The 21,092-nt window shown below is 44.1% G+C and overlaps 1 protein-coding gene across 3 annotated transcripts in view; it reads right to left on the reverse strand.

Annotated features, from left to right (window-relative positions):
• The window catches only part of LOC142245037 (sodium channel protein type 2 subunit alpha-like), a 322,264-nt gene that overhangs the window by 21,827 nt on the left and 279,345 nt on the right, over positions 1–21,092 (reverse strand). For all 3 annotated transcript variants that reach the window (XM_075317284.1, XM_075317285.1, XM_075317286.1), the window contains 2 exons: positions 12,542–12,823; positions 6,132–6,185 (listed from right to left, as the gene is read on the reverse strand). In XM_075317284.1, coding sequence (XP_075173399.1) covers positions 6,132–6,185; positions 12,542–12,823 — 336 coding nt within the window. The remainder of the gene's footprint in view (positions 1–6,131; positions 6,186–12,541; positions 12,824–21,092) is intronic.

Here is a 21,092-nt window from a genome sequence, read left to right on the forward strand (position 1 = left end):
TTTTCCCACATTTCAGGCTTCAAACATAAAGAAAAAAATTGTAATGTTCTGAGAAGAATCAACAACAAGTTGGACACAATTGTGAAGTTGAATGAAATTTATTGCTTATTTTAAACTTTTTTAATAAATAAATAACTGATAATTGTGGCGTGCAATATTATTCTGCCCCTTTAGGTTAATACTTTGTAGTGCCACCTTTTGCTGCGATTACAGCTGCAGTCGCTTGGGGTATGTGTCTATTAGTTTTGCACATCGAGAGACTGACATTCTTGCCCATTCTTCCTTTGCAAACAGCTGGAGCTGAGTGAGGTTGGATGGAGAGCGTTTGTGAACAGCACTTTTCAGCTCTTTCCACAGATTCTCGATTGGATTCAGGTCTGGACTGTAACTTGGCCATTATAACACTTGGATTCGTTTATTTGTGAACCATTACATTGTAGATTTTGCTTTTGTTTGGGATCATTGTTTTTTGTTGGAAGACAAATATCCGTCCCAGTCTCAGGTCTTTTGCAGACTCCAACAGGTTTTCTTAAAAAAGGGTCCTGTATTTAGCTCTATCCATCTTCCCATCAAATTTAACCTTTTTCCCTGTCCCTGCTGAAGAAAAGCAGGCTCAAACCATGATGCTGCCACCACCATGTTTGACAGTGGGGATGGTGTGTTCAGGGTGATGAGCTGTGTTGCTTTTATGCCAAACATATCGTTTGGCACTGAGCCCAAATAATTCAATTTTGGTTTGATCTGATCAGAGCATGTTCTTCCACATGTTTGTTGTGTCTCCCAGGTGGCTTGTGGCTAACTTTAAACAACACTTTTTATGGATATCTTTGAGAAATGGCTTTCTCTTTCGTCCATAAAGGCCAGATTTGTGTAGTGTACGACTGATTGTTGTCCTATGGACAGACTCTCCCACCTCAGCTGTAGATCTCTGCAGTTCATCCAGAGTGATCATGAGCCTCTTGGCTGCATCTCTGATCAGTCTTCTCCTTGTTTGAGATGAAGGTTTGGATGGACGGCCGGGTCTTGTAGATTTGCAGTGGTATGATACTCCTTCCATTTCAATATGATTGCTTGCACAGTGCTCCTTGGGATGTTTAAAGTTTTGGAAATCTTTTTATAACCAAATCTGGCTTTAAACTTCTCTACAACAGTATCACGGACCTGCCTGTTGAGTTCCTTGGTCTTCATGATGCTCTCTGCACTTTAAACAGAACACTGAGACTATCACAGAGCAGGTGCATTTATAAGGAGACTTGATTACACAAAGGTGGCTTATATTTATCCTCATTAGTCATTTAGGACAACATTGGATCATTCAGAGATCCTCAATGAACTTCTGGAGTGAGTTTGCTGCACTGAAAGTAAAGGGGCCGAATAATATTGCACGCCCCAATTTTCAGTTATTTATTTTTTAAAAAAGTTTAAAATAAGTGTCGCGGGCGGAGGAGGGGACGCTGCGCTCTCCCACTGCTCGGGTCCGGCTGCTGCGGCCTGCTGCTGCTCGGTGGCTCGAGCGATGGGCCGGATCCCGGGGACTCGAGCGGCGCTCCTTGCCCGTGAGTGAAAGGGGTTTGGTTTTTGGGATAGTTTATTGTCCGTGACGCCACCCACGGTTGTGGTGATTGTATGGACACCGCCGCTGCTCTGTATGGGGATCCCAGGAGCGGTGACAGGGAGCAGCAAAGTTGTTAGTTCTCCCCTCCGTGGGTAGGGGGTGGTTGTCCCGGGGCCCAGTGATGAGGTGGGGGATGCTGGATGGCAGGGCCGGTGCAGGGCTTGGTGGGGTGCAGGGACGCGGGGGCAGCGCTGTGCCTCACGGCACTGTGGTACTCACTCAGCCTGAGACGGTGACACAGTTCTCGGTAAAACACACGGCTGGAAAGACGGTTCCCACGGACGGCTGCTGTTACTTTCCCCCGGTAGTTGACGGTGACAGTCTCTGTCCCTGCACCTAATGAAATGTTAGTAGCGATGGGTTCCCACCGGTAACCCGCTCCCCGGCTTGGATATGTGCCGGAGGAGCCTCTCTTTGCCCGCAGGCGCTGGCCCTGAGAAACTGGTGCCTTGGCGGTGGCGGTGTCTCTCTCTAACGGTTGGACTGTTGCCTTCAATCGGGACTTGGTTGTTGGGAGACCCAGAGGTCCCCTTCACTGACGGATTTGGCAAATTCACGGCGACTCCTAGCCTTGCCGGAATCCGAAAGGCCCCTGCCAATGGTGCTGGCTTCTATTCGTATACCGCTCCGGTACCGCCGGGCGACCACCCGTCCACGGTCCTTTCGGCAACCTCCAAGCAGCCTCTCCTGCAGACGGTCACCGCCGTCTGCTAACCTTGCTGTTCTCAGTCCGGGGCACACACCCGGACCAACTTCAGGCTTTTCAACTGTCACTTTCTCTGTCACTACTCTCACTGTCCTCCTTCTCCTTCCTAGCTTAACTCTTCTCTCTCTCATCTGTCTGGTTTTCCCGCCTCCAGGGCTGTGAACTCCTCGGTGGGCGGAGCCAACCGCCTGGCCCACCCCCTGGTGTGAACATCAGCCACTGGAGGAAGGCAACAAGGATTTTGTGTAGCTTTGGTGTACCTATCCGGGGTGTAGGGTGTGGTGGTGTCATGACCTGTGACCCCTGGCTTGCCCAGGGCGTCACATAAGCAATACATTTCGTTCAACTTCACAATTGTGTCCCACTTGTTGTTGATTCTTCAGCATAACATCAACATTTTTATCTTTATGTTGAAGCCTGAAATGTGGGAAAAGGTTGAAAAATTCAAGGGAGCCAAATACTTTAGCAAGGCACTGTAGCTGCACGCCTGCCTGTGAGGGAGCAATACTGCTACAAGCAAAACACAAGGACACTCAACTAGAAGTCCCCATCTCCATTTCTTAAAATTAGGGCCACACACCAGGACAGTAGCATTAATTGCCTCAGAATGCCCAAAGTGTCAGGGCGCAGCAGTTAGACATGGGAAATGCAGGAGACAGGATCTGGGCCAGCATTTAAAGCCTGCCATTCCCCTGCCATGTACATTAGTCCCTGACTGTTTTTATGAAGATGCTTTAATAAAGGTATGATTTTACCAAAGTGAGTGCCGCTTTATAAAGATGATCTTCAATTGTTGTTCAATTGTTGGGATGCGTGTTACATTAAGGGAGCAGTTGAATATGCAGGTGGAGGCCCTAAAGCAGGTGGAGGACTCAGAAGCAGTGGAGGAAGTGGTAGATACAGGAGGTTTGTTCTGCAAGCCTTGGGGATTTCAAAAACTGTAGAGCAGTCCCTTCCCCACCTGCCCACGCAGCCTCCAGAGTCACCAAGTGCCCAGTCAACAAGATGTAATGCCCCTGGTCATGATTTGTCATCCAGGCGTCAGTGGTGAAATACACCCTGTCAGACACAGAGTTTTTCAAGGAACGGGTGATGTTGTCTGTAACATGCTGGTGTAGCGCAGACACAGCTTTATTAGAGAAGAGAAGTAATGGCAACTGGTCAACTGGTACTGGGGGACTGCCACAGCTATCAGCTTTTGGAAACCATCTGTATCCACCAGGCAGAAAGGCAGCATTTCTGTGGTGAACAGTTTAGATATGGTGAAGTTCAAGCTCTTGGCTTTGTCATGTGTAGGAAGAAATAATCTTTTATGTGACCACAGCTGCAGGACTGAGGGCTGGCTGCTGTGCTGAGAGGGTGGAGTAAGGTGTACACGAGAAACTAGAGGACTGTGAGGGAGGTGCAGGTGGAGCTGTTATGGTAGACTGAGAAAGATATGGTGTGCTCGATTTCTGAGATCATTAAAAACACCAGGCATATCCACTTCTGTAAGAGCTGGCAGGCTCTCATTCAGCCCGACTGTTGCAACAGTGTGAGTACACTTACCACGGTGAAAGAGGAGGAAAAAGCAGCAGACGTGGGGTTGATGGGGCAGCAGGTGGTTGGTGAGACCCACTAGGCCGCATTTTAGGGCAGTAAGATTCATAGAATTATGCATGTTGTTTACACATGTGACGGTTCGTGCATGTAGTAGTTGAACATTATTGAAATTTCTGCCGCTACTAAGTTGTTTTTACAAAGTTGGCAGATAATGGAAGTTGGATCATCCTTTGAAGTCTCAAAATGGCCCAGGCTAGGCAAGCCTTGCTGTCCATGCAAACTTCAGACCCGCAACCGCTGCTGGCCACAGCCAGAGTTGTGGCTGAGGATGCAGTGCTTGTTGTGACTTCATCACTCCGTGCTTGTTGTGACTTCCCGTGTGCGGGAAGTGGCAACGTAACCCCCTCATCTTTCTCCTCCTCTACTGAGCTACTCAGCTGCATGCCTCTGGGTTCACACCAAGTGGGATCTAGAGCCTCATCATCATCCACTCTGTTGTCCTATTCCCCACTCTGACAATCACCCTCCTCCTCTTCCTGCCCTGACAGCACAGTACAGTACACATATAATAATAACAGTATCACACATAGATAGTAGAGATGAAAAAATATCTTTAAAGCAAATCAAATTTGAGCCCTCTCCAACCTGATCATATTTTTTTTGAGTCCTGTGGGGTCTTCACCAGCCCAACTTTGGTGCCTTATGCCTCCCGGCCTCTTTGGTGTCTCCTTCACTGAATAGGCCACAACATCATGACGTTGTATGATTCACATCATTATGGCGCATCACGTGCTTCATGCAATGTCATGATGTTGCGATCTAGCAGATGGAAGAAATGCCAAAGATGTCAGATGCCTCAAGGTACCGAAGATAGCATAGTGAAGGTTGAATCAGTGAAAGAAGACGACCATGCTAGAATGGAGCTGCATAGCGAGACAGGGTGAGGGCTAGGTGAGTATAGTATGTTTTCCGTTTGTTTTTTTATGTTCTGGGGTTTGGAGAAACTTCAGACTTTAAAAATGTACAATCAACTCACATCAAGTAAATGCTATGCAAAACAAATTTCCTGTGAAATTTAAGTGAACTGTCCAAATTTAATTTTTGAAGATTTGCTCATCAGTAGCTGATTTATGTTTCATCTTAAAAATACACAATAGCATACAACATGATAAAGATGACTGTACAGACAGTAAAAAACACACAAAGTGCAAAAACACTATGCTGTAAAGATCATGTGATCACAAAATATGTAGGATATGTAATATGATGTAAAAATGCCTCATTGGGATCAAAACTATATCGGTCTGGAAACCACCACAGCACAAAAATATTATTGTGCGGAAATTAATTAACTCCTGAAGCAATTAGTAGGAGCCATTGGAATCCTTCCACATGTGTGTACTTACTGAACCCAATGGTAATTTAGCATCATCATAAATTAGTAATATTGCAAAGTGCTTGGAAAAACAAGCGACGTTGTAGTTTCCTTCTTACTAAAAATCCTTTCTGTTCTCAAGAATGGAGGGATGTTTAGTTCAGAGGTGGCTAGTCTTCTAGACAAGGAGCACAGCACTTACAAGCTCTTTTTGTGGAGCTTGCAAGTGCTGCTATATGCTGGGTCCAGCCAAGCCAGTATCTCTGTTCTCTTCTAATGCTTTACAGGCAAAGCTGACTCTGCTGCCAGCATCTAATGTCGCTGGTCTGAACTGTCAATCATCAGGAGTGCACCACCCTCAAGCAAGCAGGAAGTCGGGAGACAGGGGAGCAGTGCACTCCTGAAGATTGAACATGAGACATCCCATTCCATGCATACTTTTTTCCCCCAATAAAATTCAAAATAAAATTGTTATTAGAGAATGTAAAAGCAAATACCCATTGGATCTATAATACATGAATATGGCAATGGCAAATACACTAGAGATTACAATGGCCTGATGCATTTCGCCTACACAAGGTTTCATTTGGAGGCTGTGTGACGGGTAAAATTTTGGTGACTGTGAGATATAGGGGGACATGAAGAATAATATTACCTTTAGTGTGGAGTTGTGGTGCATGACCTTTGTGTATTATAGGGCCTCATAATGTTAAAATTGGAGCCATTATCCTCTATGTACTAACCTGATGTGACATTTAAAGTGTACTCTAAGTAGTGATTGGGGGGGGAAAAAAAATCACTGACTCTTCAGGGTTTTTCTTTTTTATAAAATTACAATGTAACAGAAGCCAATGTCACAGTAATGACATAAGTCATTCATAATTTATACAAACCTTCCGTGAATCAACTGCGGCGTACATAATATCCATCCAGCCCTTAAATGTTGCCTGCAAGAAAAATGCATTTAACATAATTATAACGTGGATTTTCTCCGCAGAGAACTTGTGAACATGTTGATTTTAATTCACAAAATTAACTTCAAAAGCAAAAAGAACTTATGTAGGGACCGTGTTTGCCTGTAGTAAAAAGCACACAGCATTACAGTATATTGTTAGCACGACTAGTACATCTTTAATAGTAAATATTTACCAATGAGCAACATTTTTTTAATCTAAATAGACCCAAAATTATATAATGCTTCAAATTCCCCTGCTGTGTGCTGATTCATGGGCAGGCTAGCAAGAGTTAATCTCTGCTAGTCTGCTTGTTAGTCTCTATTGTTTACATGTTTATGCTGGCTGAATCCTTCCACCTATGCCAGCTAGAGTTTATCTTAGTTGGTCTAGAGAGTTGTGGTGTTCTAGACTATCTAGTGGAAGTATATTGCTTTGTGCGGTTGTGAAGTCAACCCATGTTGTCTTTTGTAGCTACCTTCCTGCTCTTGTTTTCTTCCTGAATCTCTTAAGGCGGCGTTACATGGTTCGATATATTGTACGATCACATGAGCGATCTCACCCGCCCCCGACATTTGTGCGTCACGGGCAATTCGTTGCCTGTGGCGCACAATGTCATTAACCCCCGTCACATGTACTTACCTCCCTAACGACGTCGCTGTAGGCGGCGAACATCCTCTTCCTGAAGGAGGAGGGACATTCGGCGTCACAGCGACATCACATAGCGGCCGCCCAATAGAAGCGGAGGGGCGGAGATGAGCGGGACGTAACATCCCGCCCACCTCCTTCCTTCCGCATTGCCGGCGGGACGCAGGTAAGCTGTGTTCGTCGTTCCTGGGGTGTCACATGAAGCGATGTATGCTGCCTCAGGAACGACGAACAACCGGCGTGCAGAAGAAGGACCAACATTATGAAAATGAACGACGTGTCAACGAGCAACGATAAGGTGAGTATTTTGCTCGTTCACAGTCGTTCGGAGGTGTCACACGCTACGACATCTCTCACGATGCCGGATGTGTGTCACAAATTCCGTGACCCCGACGATATATCGTTAGATATATCGTAGCGTGTGACAGGGCCTTTATTGTCTAATCCTGTGTTTGTGTGTGCAGTGTGTAAGAGTTTTGGTTTTCCCTTGTCTTTCTTTTTCTGTGGTTAACATCACACTCTTGCCCCAGCCTTCCCTGGTGGGGGGGGGGGGGGGGGTATCAGATTAGGTCTGGTTAGGAACAGGGCAAGGAACAGGACTCAGGCATCTCCACCATTAGGAGTATCCCTGAGGATAGGGATATCATAAAGCCCCCTAGCGTAAGAGACAGCCTAGGGCCCCCTATCCCTCATTTTCCCGTCACATTGTGACACATATAAAGTAGAAATTAGGAGCAATGTATACTTTCAACTGGACAAAATCTTTTAATCCAATGTAATTACTATAAAAAGGTGTACAATAAAACATATATTGGCATTACAATTTGAGCCTACAGAGTCGAGCTCTTGTCTTTAAATGGACATGGTAAGATATACTTTTAGACACCACTTATGCTATCAATTTTGAACTAAAAAGATTATTCTAATATCAACTAATATCCGTTAGTTATTATTAGTTATTTCTAGTGTATAACTTTTAAAAAGGACTTTGAAAATCTCCTAGAATGTTTGCAAATAAAGAATCAAGTATCCAATGTGCATATCCAGATGTTTTCAAGTGTCCTAATTAGTGATGGACAAACACGGACTGTAAAAGTCCGGATCTGGGTGGGATACTTAAGGGTGGCTTTGCACGTTGCAACATCGCACGTGCGATGTCGGTGGGGTCAAATCGAAAGTGACGCACATCCGGCGTCACTTTCGACATCGTAGTGTGTAAATCCTAGATGATACGATGAACGAGCGTAAAAGCGTCGTTATCGTATCATCGGTGTATTCTCCGACATTTCCATAATGGCGGTGCAGCGACAGGTACATTGTTGTTCCTCGTTCCTGCGGCAGCACACATCGCTGTGTATGAAGCCGCAGGAGCGAGGAACATCACCTTACCTGCCGCCGGCGGCTATACGGAAGGAAGGAGGTGGGCAGGATGTTTACATCCTGCTCATCTCCGCCCCTCCGCTTTGATTTGCCGCCTGCCGTGTGACATCGCTCTGACGTTGTACAACCCGCCCCCTTAGGAAGGAGGCGGGACGCCGGCCAGAGCGACGTTGCAGGGCAGGTGAGTGCATGTGAAGCTGGTGTAGCGATAATGTTCGCTACGCCAGGAATCACAAAATATCGCTGCTGGCGGGGACTATCGCACTCGGCATCGCAGCATCGGCTTGCGATGTCGCAACGTGCAAAGCCCGCCTTAGTTCCGTGCACCAACCCCAGGCCTGGAGCTCTCAGGAAACTCCAAGTAACTATCCAGATCCGCCACCTGGATAATTAAAATAAAGGAAAAAGAAAAACAAATAGGGATAAACAGGAGCATTATACCTCCTGACTCTCCCATGGTGGTAACACTAATTTTGGGGCCACTCATTACCCTCATGCATATGCACTGCTTCCCTCATCCACCGGCAGTCCCAGCATCTGTGATTAGTTGCAGTCAGACCTCGCCCCCTCCCTGTGTAACAGCGTATCTGACTGCTTGGAATCGCACACACTATTTTTGTATCTATAGTGGTGTAAAATAAATTAAAATATTGGCATAGGGTACCTCCATATTATGATACCGAGCACAGATAAATCATACAGCTACAGGCTGAAGCCCCCAGCCGTGTGCTTATCTGGGCTTTATATCAAAATAACAGGGACCTCATGTGACTTTTTTAATTATTTAAATTAATAATTTTTAAAAAACGGTGTGCAGTCCCGCCCAAGTTTGATAGCCAACCAACATAAAGCCGACAGCTAGGGGCTGGTATTCTCAGGCTGGAGCGACACATGGTTATTGGGCCCCCCGAGCCTAAAAATAGCATCGGGCAACCAACCAGAATTGTTGCATCCAATAGATGCGACAATTCTGGCACTTTGCCCTGCTTCTCCCAATTGCCCTGGTGTAGTGGCAATTGGGGTAATAAGGGATAATAAGGGGAGTTTTTTGCCAGAAGATGCAGATTTAGTACAGGAATATGGTGTATACATTTCAGCATCAAATCTGCATCTCGTGGGAAACCATGGAAACCTCCAGCTGTGACCGCAGATAAACTGAATGATCTAACCATTCACAGCTGCGGCTAAGTCCTTCTCTGCCTGAAGTCACAGTGTGTTGACATATTCTGTGCCTGCGTGCTATGACTTCAGTATGTATGTAGCAGACCTGGAATCGCTATGGGACCTCATGTGGATTACGTCGGAACTGGGTGTGTGAGGTCAATAAAGGGTGAAAGAGGGTTTTTTTTGTATTTTATTTCAAATAAGGGATATGTGTTTATTTCTTTTCATGTACAGATTAGTAATGTGGGGGGTCTCATAGATGCCTTCTATTACTAATCTAGGGCTTAGCAGCAGCTGGGAGCTGTCATTAACCTCCAATAGTACCTCAATTGCAACTGCATCGGGGCAAATCGTCTGAGCCGGGTAAAGTGCTGGGATTGACAATCCTCGGAAGCTGCAGGCTGCTATTTTTAGGCTGGGGGGCCCAATAAACATGGGTCTTCCCAACCTGAGAATACCAGCCTCCAGCTGTCAGGCTTTATCTTGACTATGATTTGCTGCCTGTTAACTGTCTTTAGGAAATGGTTAAGCACCGAGTTAACTATTCATTTATTTCATACATTCTGGATGTATCTTATAATATACGTATATATAATTTGATTTAGTACTTCAATAATATCAGTTTGCATCTCTTTATTGGTATTATTATTTTATGCCATCTCTCTGCATTGAGTTTATATTTATTGGGTGTCCCTTTTGTATCAGCAATTATTTATGTACGTATAATGCTGGGAAATTATATTTTTTCATATTAGTGTCAGATCCTACTGTCTGCAATTTTTATTCCTAACCACCTGATGTAAAGTTTGCAACCTGATCTAAAGGCCGCTTTACACGCTACGTCATCGCTAAAGCGATGTCTTTGGGGTCACGGTATTTGTGACGCACATCCGGCCGCGTTAGCGATGTCGTTGCGTGTGACACCTATGAGCGATTTTGAATCGTCGCAAAAACGTTGAAAATCGCTAAATCGGTGACATGCCCCCCTATTCTCGATTATCGTTGCTGCTGCAGGTACGATGTTGTTCGTTGTTCCTGCGGCACCACACATCGATACGTGTGACACCGCAGAAACGAAGAACATCACCTTACCTGCAGCCGCCGGCAATGAGGAAGGAAGGAGGTGGGCGGGATGTTACATCCCGCTCATCTCTGCTCCTCCTTTTCTATTGAGCGGTGGTTCAGTGACGCTGCTGTGACGTCGCTGTGACGCTGAACGAACCGCAAAAACGTGCAAAATCGCTCATCGGTGACATGGGGGTCCATTCTCAAAAATCGTTACTGCAGCAGTAACGAGGTTGTTCCTCGTTCCTGCGGCAGCACACATCGCTCCGTGTGACACCACAGGAACGAGGAACCTCTCCTTACCTGCCTCCCGGCTGCTATGCGGAAGGAAGGAGGTGGGCGGGATGTTACGTCCCGCTCATCTCCGCCCCTCCGCTTCTATTGGGCGGCAGTTTAGTGATGCAGCTGTGACGCCACACGGACCACCCCCTTAGAAAGGATGCGGTTCGCCGGTCACAGCGACGTCGCAGAGCAGGTATGTTCATGTGACGCTACCGTAGCGATAATGCTCGCTACGGAAGCGATTACCACATATCGGCCATACGACGGAGGCGGGTGCTATCGCGCTCAACATGGCCAGCAAATTCTAGCGATGTTGCAGCGTGTAAAGCGGTGGCTGCGGGTAACCTCAGTGACAGCTCAGCTGATCGCACGGCTGTCTTCATTAGCTGCGTGGAGGTGACCGGAGCGGCGGTGTCTTCTGCAGCTCCTGTCACCTCCATGCAGCAGCGCTGGATGCGACGCTGGACCATCCTGGAGTACGCCGGACATGGAGGGCTTTTTGGGGCTGATTAAAGTGGTGAACCAGGGTATATGTGTGTGTTTTTTATTTCTAATAAAGGATTTTTTCGGGTGTGTGTGTTTATTTACTGTAATTTACAGATTAATCATGGAGGGTGTCTCATAGACGCCTGACATGATTAATCTAGGACTTATTGGCAGCTATGGGCTGCCAATAACTCCTTATTACCCCGATTTGCCAAAGCACCAGGGCAAATCGGGAAGAGCCGGGTACAGTCCCAGAACTGTCGCATATAATGTATGCGGCAATTCTGGGCGGCTGCTGACTGATATTGTTAGGGTGGGGGGCTCCCCATAACGTGGAGCTCCCCATCCTGAGAATACCAGCCTTCAGCCGTATGGCTTTATCTGGCTGCCATTAAAATTGGGGGGGACCGCACGCCGTTTTTTTTTAATTATTTATTTATTTATTTTACTGCACAGTATAGACACGCCCACCGGCTGCTGTGATTGGGTGCAGTGTGACACCTGTCACTCAGCGTGGGGGCGTGTCTCACTGCAACCAATCATAGGCGCCGGTGGGCGGGGAAAGCAGGGAATAGGATATTGTTTAATGAGCGGCCGGCTTTTTCAAAATAGTAAAAGCCGCCGCTGCAGTGTGAATGCCGTGCAGGGCCGCGCCGGGGATCGAGGAACGGTGAGTATGAGAGAGGGGGGGAAACTTCAGTCACTCGGGGGATTAGCGGTCACCGGTGAATCCTTCACAGGTGACCGCTAATCAGTACTCAACACAGACAGAGCCGCGGTATGAGGATGAAGTCGGGTGAAGTTCACCCGAGTTCATTCTCATCGCGCAACTCTGTCTGCTGTCAGCTGACATTTATAAACGACATTGTGCATCACACACACGGACATTCCACACGGACATTCCACGTACACATACACGTTAATTCCACACGCACACACGGACGTTCTGCACACAAACACGGTTAGCATACGCAATTCACACAGGTGCCACACGGACCATAAAAACGGACACAAAAACGGGACACGGACCCGAAAAACGGCCCGTAACACACGTGCGTGTTTTTCACGGACGTGTGAAGGGGGCCTAACACTGAGAGAAGGGAGTGCAGAGTTCTGTCAGGAGCAGGAGCTATGACAGGTTTATATCAGTCTTCCAAATATAAAATGTAAGGTAGGTTTTAATGAAATCTATTTAAAAAGTTGCTTAAGTTTGCCTTTAGGAAGTAAATGATAAAAACATTATGTGAGAAGGAGTGCGTAGTCTTTAGATTAGATGGGGTATACACAGCAGTTTATGATGTAGAGACTATAAGAACTGGACTTACCACTTGAAGTAATGCCAGATACCCTGCTCCCACGTTATCAAAATTGACTTTTACGTTCTTCCATCGAGCACTTTGATTCGCCTTTATTAGCTGGTCACATTCTGATTTATTACCAACGTCCGTATCGAGGAACATTACACCCGTCGTAGTATTAACGCAGTGATAATACTTTCCAGCAAAAAGGTTCACTCCCATTATGCTGAAAATTAACCAAAATATGAGGCAGACCAGCAGCACGTTCATGATGGAGGGAATCGCTCCGATCAGCGCATTTACCACCACCTAGTAAAATAGTTGGGGGAAAAAAAAGAATGTCAGCTTTTGACAATACAAATCACGCTGTCAGGTCGGTCTTGAACGTGGAAAAAAAACACTAAAATAAACTAAACAGATGGGTCATGTGGGGAAAAAAACTCAGACGTCACAAAGCAAAAAAAGAAAAGAAAATAATAACAATATAGAAAAATAAAGACCTGATAGTGGAAAGACGGACGCACAGACATGTAAACTGCAGAAAAAAAAGAGAAACATGTTAAAAGAAATGTGATAAAGGGCATAAGTCAAATAAAAGAAACCGTAAATCATACTGATCAGAAATAATAAGTGGTGGAATGATTTTAGAACAAAATTTGTTCTGAAAATAAGATAAAAACTGGAAAAAATGTAAAAGATTAAAGATTGAGACCAAAGAACATGAAGCACATTAAAAAAGGTGTCAGAAAACAACATAGATTTCAATCTGAAGCATGCACTAAGGTCCCTATATCTGTACATGCTCTAATCAGCCAAGGCTAGGTGTATATGGGGATTATGATTGACATGCATTATATTAATATATTACTCTTTGTTTATATTTGTTTATATTTTCTGTCCTTTCTCATAAGTTACCCCAATGTGTATTAGTTTTCCAATAATATTCTGAACACTATAAAATGAGCCTATGTTTTATAGGTTTTCGTCAAAAGATTTTCTTTAAAGGGGCTGGGTCATTAGAAAATGACCTATTGTTTAAATCAGGGCACCCGAGCATGGTAGTGCTCACTCATCACTAGTTATGTGTACTGAGCACCCGAGCATGGTAGTGCCCGCTCATCACTAGTAATGTGTACTGAGCACCTGAGCATGGTAGTGCTCACTCATCACTAGTTACCAGTACTGAGCACCCGAGCATGGTAGTGCTCGCTCATCACTAGTTATGTGTACTGAGCACCCGAGCATGGTAGTGCCCGCTCATCACTAGTTATGTGTACTGAGCACCTGAGCATGGTAGTGCCCGCTCATCACTAGTTACGAGTACTGAGCACCCGAGCATGGTAGTGCCCGCTCATCACTAGTTACGAGTACAGAGCACCCGAGCATAGTAGTGCTCGCTCATCACTAGTTATGAGTACTGAGCACCTGAGCATGGTAGTGCTCACTCATCACTAGTTACGAGTACAGAGCACCCGAGCATGGTAGTGCCCGCTCATCACTAGTTACGAGTACTGAGCACCCGAGCATGGTAGTGCCCGCTCATCCCTAGTTACGAGTACAGAGCACCCGAGCATGGTAGTGCCCGCTCATCACTAGTTACGAGTACAGGGCACCTGAGCATGGTAGTGCTCGCTCATCACTAGTTACGAGTACAGAGCACCTGAGCATGGTAGTGCTCGCTCATCACTAGTTACGAGTACTGAGCACCTGAGCATGGTAGTGCCCGCTCATCACTAGTTACGAGTACTGAGCACCTGAGCATGGTAGTGCTCGCTCATCACTAGTTACGAGTACTGAGCACCTGAGCATGGTAGTGCTCGCTCATCACTAGTTACGAGTACTGAGCACCTGAGCAATGTAGTGCTCGCTCATCACTAGTTACGAGTACTGAGCACCCGAGCATGGTAGTGCCCGCTCATCACTAGTTACGAGTACTGAGCACCTGAGCAATGTAGTGCCCGCTCATTACTAGTTACGAGTACTGAGCACCCGAGCATGGTAGTGCCCGCTCATTACTACTATAGTGTTAATCTCTTCACAGTTCTGCTAGAATTTTCCATGATAGTTTTCCTTTGGATCAATGCTCTTCAATCATAGACTAAACTCTATGTCGAAGACATAATGTGAAATAAGAAATTGTATCTCATATTATAGCTACAATGTGACGCATGCATAGGTAAAAGTACATATTTAGCACGGTTATTAGTTTTGTTAGCATTATCATCATGCACTTGTCTCATGCTTGGATGTGTTTTATTTTAGATCCCAATATGCATAAAATCAGTAAGAAAATATCTTTATCCCAGCAGTCTACACTTACTCATTCTGAAGCTTGTACTACAATAATCACCATATAATAAATTGTGTAACTACGTTAGCATTGTTTTATTGCGTCAGTTAGAGCTCATACACACGGCCATATTATAATTCTGTACAGTGAATACATCAACAATAATGACTGCTCAAACCAAGCACAGAGGTTCAGTGCACCCTTGACATGACAGAGCAGTTTAGCGCACCTTCCCAAATATGCTTTAATTATGGTTCTTGTATAGCCAGAGCTGTCAATCAAGGAAGAGAAGAGTAGAAATAGTATGATAAATAAAACAAGTAGGTAGGAAAATCTTTTAACTCATTGGTGTCTCCACGCATGCTCCATGTTCCTGTGCTTGGTTTTAACAGTCTTGATGTGCTGATAGCCTACCTTGAAGCTCTGGCCCCAGGTCATGTTAAGTCCACATCTGTTTTTTTTTTTTTCATAGGACAGTGTTTCCTGTGACACATAGCAAATGCTTTCTGTGCAAGTTCCATCTGACTGCTCATTTTAATATTTTAGCCAGCCCCCTTCTCTGTCTATATATCATTTTTGCTAGAAGGGAGAAACAGCGCAATGGGTTTTATCTGAGAAAAAAGGGAATATAAATGATATGTGCTCAGGCATATAGATGACTGCTGATGCAGATCCACAGGCTCAAAGAGCCCAGAAGTAGGAAAGAGGGATGATTAGTGGTTATTCCGCGTTGCCCGTCAATGATGATGCTGTGCGTTATTCAAAAAAGATGGTTTATTGATTCAATGCGTATCGAATCTTCTTCATCAGGAAATAAAAAACCCCACAATCAACAATATGGTTTTTCTTTTTTCCTGATGAACAAGTAAGGCAGCTGCGAAACGCGTTGAATCAATAAACCACCTTTTTTGAATAACGCACAGCATCATCATTGACCGGCAACGCAGAATAACCACTAATCAACCCTCTATACTATTGATCCCTTTTGACAGAGAAAGAGACTGGCTTAGCTTTAAGGGCGCTTTTCCATCTGCGATTTTCAGGTGCGAGTGCGATCCGATGCTAAATCGGATTGCACTCGCACCAGTGTTAACCTATGTGACCATGCCATCCTGGGCGTTTTTTCTGCACACGAATCGCACTCATAGTGAAATTGCAGCATGCTGCGATTGTCAGTGAGACTCAGCTCTCGCACCCCTATGCAACCCTATGGGAGCGAGAAAAATATCGCAATACGGATGGCATACGCATGTCATATGGATAATGGTATGAAAAATCTACAGAATCGGATACCACTCGTACGGCACTCGCATAGCACTCGCATGTCAGACGAATGCTAGGTGAGAAAAAAATGCAGAGCATACGCATGACATTCACCCCACTTTCTGGGCAAGTATCACAGAAAATATTTAATCGCAGATGGAAAAGAGCCCTATTTATGATCATACCTAGTACTATGCAATTATGGCCATAAATATTAGCTTGATGTTAGCTTAACACGCAAAGGTCAGCTGGTCACCAATCTAATATGTCTGGTATTGTCCCAGCGTTCCCTTAACGGCAAATGTTGGGCATAAACTATCAGACAACCAAATCGTATTACTCTATCAATGAAGTTCCTGGAATTTTCGAGACTGTTTAAATGATGTTGCTGTAGGAAAAACAAACTTATTTTCTGAACCGTCAAGTAGAAAAATAAGTCATATGAGCCGTACCGCGGCTTAGTTTCCATGGAGCTGGATGTCTGAATTTTAATGAACAGCTACTTTAGCTAATACTTTTCTGTTGAAGAATATTTCTGTGGCTCATAATGAAGCCAGGAATAGAAAGAAATGTTGTCCTTGCTTAAGACAGGGTTCTCCTATCAATACAGATGTACTGCTTGATGAAAAGTGTAAAATCTAAACACTACGACCCGAAATTCTGTCGAAAAATGGAAGGACCCATTGGAGATATCAAAAGATGGTAAATGACTGTCAACAGTATTGAGAAATGTACAACAAAGTCGTTCTAGATCATTATACGACATTTATTATACAGATATAATCAGACTATTGAATGACTGGAGGTATTTTAAGAACTAACCTTTCACCACCAATCAATCATAGTCATTGAAGCAATAATCTTTGTATTGAATATCTAAAAATAAAGCCTCCTCGCATCTTATCTGCTTGTTTATGCCATTCTTGTCATTCTTGAATATATCATGCATCATATTTGCAAAGTTTATTCTCTATATTAGTTTTCCAGAGACTTGTATATGAATTGTAATTACTTACTAAAACATTAGATTTCGACATGATAAAGCTAATACTTGTATGGGTAATAATAATATGACCCAAGCACTGGGTCTGGGGAACCTGGCATTGGAAAAGTGCTTATTAGGGCTCATTCAGATGTCCATAGATTTTGGTCTGATCTTGGACAGCAATTCATGGACTGGGCGCCATTACCCCAACATGAACGTGACCACCTCATGGAAATACATGAAGCTATAACGCTCTGATCAGGAGAGATGTGGCCAGTCCATGCTTTATCGGTCTGTGCTCCGACCGATTGTTAAGGAAATCTCAATTCCATTATAATTACATAAATGGTTGTAGATAACTATGTGTGTTGTGATATAGTTCTATTAGTGGAAAAACATTACCCCGAGTCATCGGGGCAATATGTTATGTTGACCAAGTCACCAATTCCTGATTAGAAGAAAAGATAGGGCCACAATGGGCATAGCTAGAGTAGACCCGTACATGACAGAGGTTTGTAAGATGGAGGCCAGGAAATGGTTAAATAGGTAGTTTGGCATGTATACAGGAGCAGTTAGGGGTCATGGGCGATGGCTTTGAGCTAGGTCAAACCCATCTCTCGTGCCCCTTGACTGGTCCTGTGTATATATTTTGTAACTGGATTCCTCTAGAGTTGAGCGAGTATCTAACTATTTGTACTCCCTATCCTCATAATGAGTACTGTCTACTACTCGCGTATTCATTCCGAATAGCGTGTGTAATGCAAGTCAATGGGGAATACTTGCAATGTAACAAGTAACCCGAATTCCGCACTATTCACTACTCACATGAATAGTAAGCCATTCGGGTTACTCATTACTTTGCCAGTTTTTCCCCATTGACTTGCATTGCACACGCTATTCGGAATGAATATGCGAGTACTACACATTACTCGTTATGAGTATAGCGAGTACGAATAGTTAGGTACTCGCTCAACTTTAGAATCCACCTTTAAGAGCAGCACACACGGCGAGTAATCAGAGCAAGTGGAATGCGATAAAAAATCATATTCCACTCGGACTAATATTACTCTATGGGGCAGCTCCCATGAGCGATTGTTTTCTCAGCCCTAATCGGACCGAGAAAACAGTTGTAGCATGCTGCAGGGGGAATGCAATCCTGTTACACTCGCACCCATTCAAGTCTACGGGGCGAGAGAAACATTGCATTGCTCTCGCGTTACACCGGTATAATGCGAGAGCAGTGCGATTTTCGATTTAGCTGGCAATGGAGGAGAGAGGGAGATAAATCCCTCCCTCTCCTCCGCAGAGCTGGCCCTCCCCTCTTCAGTGCCGGCCTGCCTCCCGCAACTGTGGTCTGATCGCACGATTGGACCACAGTCGCATGACACTCGCATGACACTCAACTCTTGCTGTGCTGCGAGTGTGAGCAGTAATCCCCATGTGGCCTCAGCCTAATGACTTCCTCAGGATCTATTTTTTTTTTTCCAGAAAAAGAGCCAAATTTGTAAATAAGCTGTGACTGATTCATTTCCAACTTAGTAAATAAGCAAACCTGGAATACAATACACAGCCAAACACAAGAAATGGGTCACCGTTTCTTGACAAATGCAAAATTATGCTTTTAAGATTTCTTTAAATTTATATTTGAGAACGTATAATTACTACTGCATGTTAAAATGTATACTGCAGTTAGAAGTAATCCTAAAAATGTGAAACCAAGTGAGTCATTGTAGCACAAGCTTCAGAAAATAATATTAGACTAGCATGTTAAAACAGTAAAAACAAAAGACTATCTGCAACGTTTTTTCCAGGTTTTCCTACAGTGAGGAGAACAATGTATTATATGGCAGCAACTCCCAAACAGATTAAGCCAATATTATTAAAACTGATTTGGATGAAGAATATTGTTCCCCAGATAATGATGGGGAATAGATTTATTAATGCAGAATATGTCTTATAATAACAACATTGGCTGCATCTGTGGATTCCTATTTTCACTATTTTCATTAGTTACTGATTATGCCACAACATGACTTTCATAGACAACTTGGGTATTCTCTTCTGACAACTTTTAGACTTTTTCCGTTTGGGTTAGGGCTGGGTAGAACAAAACTACCTACGTATACAGTGTGTCCACCCATATCCTGTCCACCGCCATTAACTTGAGAACGGTGGCAGCTATAGGCATAGAAGTGGTGTCTAGGTATAGTAAAGTAGCCATGCACTACACAATGAAACCACCTATAGCGCCACCTGATGGAAAACAACGGAGTTAAAATTTTTATCTCGAAAACGGAATGAGATAGAGAAAAAAAGTGAATTAAAAAATTGTAGGGCATCATCAATTCAATATGAATCAACACCTTGCATACAGAAATGCTGTAATATGAAACCCATGACCCCCCCCCAAAACATTGAATGCTGGTCACGAATATGGCGCTCACTTAACTTTGATGCTCAAAGTGGCCACCGTCAGCTGCAATGCACATCTGGACTCTGGACAGCATACTGTATCTTGCTGCACATTGTGCAATATGGTAGGTGACATATTTGCACAAGCATCTGTAATACGTCGTCGTAGGTCCTGCAATGTTGGTGGAGGGATCCCATACACCTGCTGTATGATGTGACCTCATAGAAAGAAGTCCAATGGGGTCAGGTCAGGTGAGCGTGGAGGCCACTCTACACAGCCACCATACCCAATGACTTGTAGGAAGGTCTCGATGAGGTATCGCTTCATGTCCGCAGCCTTGTGAGTTTTACACGTTCTAATCATAGCATTTCTGTATGCAAGGTGTCGATTCGTATTGAACTGATGATGCCTTACAACTTTGTAATTCACTTTTTTTCTCTATCTCGTTCCGTTTTCGAGATAAAAATGCTAACTCCGCTGTTTTCCACCAGGTGGCGCTATAGGTGGTTTCATTGAGTAGCACATGGATAGTTTACTATACCTAGACACCACTTCTATGCCTATAGCTGCCGCCGTTCTCAAGTCAATGGTGGTGGACAGGATATTTATATTCTTCCTCATATGTCTCAAGATTCACTTGTAAATACACCCATACAGGGGGATTTACTATTCTATACATTTAATTGGCACTAACATACTCTACAATACGGTACATAAATTGCCATCGCTCACAGTCTATAATGGAGCTCACAACCTAAGTCCTAAATTCAGAATGTTTTTTTTGCAGTGTAGGAAAAAACACACACAAAGATTGAGGAGAATGCACAAACTAAATGCAAATATTAGCATCGATCGGAAGTAAACACCAATGATGTAAAGCAACAAAGTGAACCACTCGACCACTGTGCTGCATTTTAGTATTTTTTTTTGTCTTATTTGTTCTTTTTTTTAATTTTTATGTACATATTTGTGTTTTAACTCATTTTTCTTAGATCATATGATACCTAGATAAAGCATACGTTTCCTCTCTCTGTGCATATCTGTGTGTCTATCTGCAATACACTCATGTATGTCATTTGGAACAGTTTAAAGGGAACCACCAATCATGTAAAAAGATGCTATTAACTTGGCGATATGGGGTTAATCTGCATGTAAACGGGTTTCTAAAACTGCACTAAAAGTCTGGCTACTGGGAAGAAATTAACTTTATTCCTCCTGACAGCCTCCGACTTTCAGTCATAGAGGCTGTCAGTCAGTGCTGGGGTGCGGTTACAGCTGCCACTCACTATGTACTGAACGGTGACTGTGCTCCGACCATACCTCTATGACTGAAAGCCGTAGGCTGCTGGGAGGAAAAAAGTTAATTTTCTCCTGGTAGCCAGATTTCAGTGCAGTGGCCAGTCAGTTTTATAACACTATTAACCAGCAAATTAACCCCATATTTAATACCGTTTTTTTACTTTACAGGTTCCCTTTAAGGCATCCTACCCTTGTCTGTGGAACAGAGTCCGATGGTGCATGGTTTGATTCCTTTTTTTCTATACAAGTATATTCTCCAAGTAGAAAATAGTTCACATCAATTGTGCAGTCGACATCTCTGGATCCGTGTGCCATCTGTGAACTCCTA

Source organism: Anomaloglossus baeobatrachus, chromosome 7 (assembly GCF_048569485.1).
Source record: "Anomaloglossus baeobatrachus isolate aAnoBae1 chromosome 7, aAnoBae1.hap1, whole genome shotgun sequence".
Lineage (NCBI taxonomy): Eukaryota > Metazoa > Chordata > Amphibia > Anura > Aromobatidae > Anomaloglossus > Anomaloglossus baeobatrachus.